At 54.9% G+C, this 1,170-nt stretch overlaps 1 protein-coding gene across 1 annotated transcript in view; it reads left to right on the top strand.

Annotated features, from left to right (window-relative positions):
- Window positions 1–1,170, top strand: part of SCN8A (sodium voltage-gated channel alpha subunit 8) — a 53,969-nt gene that overhangs the window by 31,486 nt on the left and 21,313 nt on the right. The window contains exon 14 of the mRNA XM_033520218.1: window positions 531–1,058. Coding sequence (XP_033376109.1) covers window positions 531–1,058 — 528 coding nt within the window. The remainder of the gene's footprint in view (window positions 1–530; window positions 1,059–1,170) is intronic.

Below are 1,170 nucleotides of genomic sequence, written 5' to 3' on the forward strand. Positions count from 1 at the left end.
CTGTGTGGAAATTTAGTGGTCAGTAAATGGTTCCTGGTGGGATTTCTTGGTGGCTTCTGGGTGGAAATTTAGTGGTCAGTAACTGGTTCCTGGTGGGATTTCTTGGTGGCCTCTGCCCAGGGACAGCATCAGGGTCTCATATCTCAAACCTTGAACACCTGGATGAGTCTGTGGGGCAGCAGAGGTGGTTTCCTGTCCAGAGACAGCATCAGGGTCTCGTATCTCAAACCTCGAGCACCTGGATGAGTCTGTGGGACATCAGAGCAGGTTTTCTGCAGGTTTCCTGCCCAGAGACAGGGTCTCGTATCTCAAACCTTGAGCACAGATGAGTCTGTGGGACAGCAGAGCTGTTTCCAGCAGGTTCCAGGGACAGGGTCTCGTATCTCAAACCTCGAGCACAGATGAGTCTGTAGGAGAGCAGAGCTGTTTCCAGCAGGTTCCAGAGACAGCACCAGCAGGGCTCGGGGTGCCAAGCACTGGGAACAACCCCAGATTTGTGTGTCAGCCCAGCACCGCCTGTTCCCTCGCAGGTGCTGAACCTGTTCTTGGCCTTGCTGCTGAGCTCCTTCAGCGCCGACAACCTGGCGGCCACGGACGACGACGGGGAGATGAACAACCTGCAGATCTCGGTGATCCGCATCAAGAAGGGCATCGCCTGGACCAAGGCCAAGGTGCGCGAGTTCATGCAGGCTCACTTCAAGCAGCGGGAGGCGGACGAGGTGAAACCCCTGGACGAGCTGTACGACAAGAAGGTGAACTGCATCGCCAACCACACCGGCGCCGACATCAACCGCGACATCGACTTCCAGAAGAACGGCAACGGCACCACCAGCGGCATCGGGAGCAGCGTGGAGAAATACATCATCGACGAGGACCACATGTCCTTCATCAACAACCCCAACCTGACCGTGCGCGTGCCCATCGCCGTGGGCGAGTCCGACTTCGAGAACCTCAACACGGAGGATTTCAGCAGCGACACGGATCCCGACGGCAGCAAGGAGGTGAGCTGGACGTCCCGCGGGGCCTTCGGCGCGCTGCGAGACACGGGACAGGTCTTGGTGGGGAGACACAGCTCAAAACTTCTAGATTAAACTTCTTTTAGTCTAAACTTCTTTTATTTTAAAATTTTAGTTTAAACCTTTAGTTTAAACTTTGATTTTAAACTTCTTT

This window comes from Parus major, linkage group LGE22, assembly GCF_001522545.3.
Source record: "Parus major isolate Abel linkage group LGE22, Parus_major1.1, whole genome shotgun sequence".
Lineage (NCBI taxonomy): Eukaryota > Metazoa > Chordata > Aves > Passeriformes > Paridae > Parus > Parus major.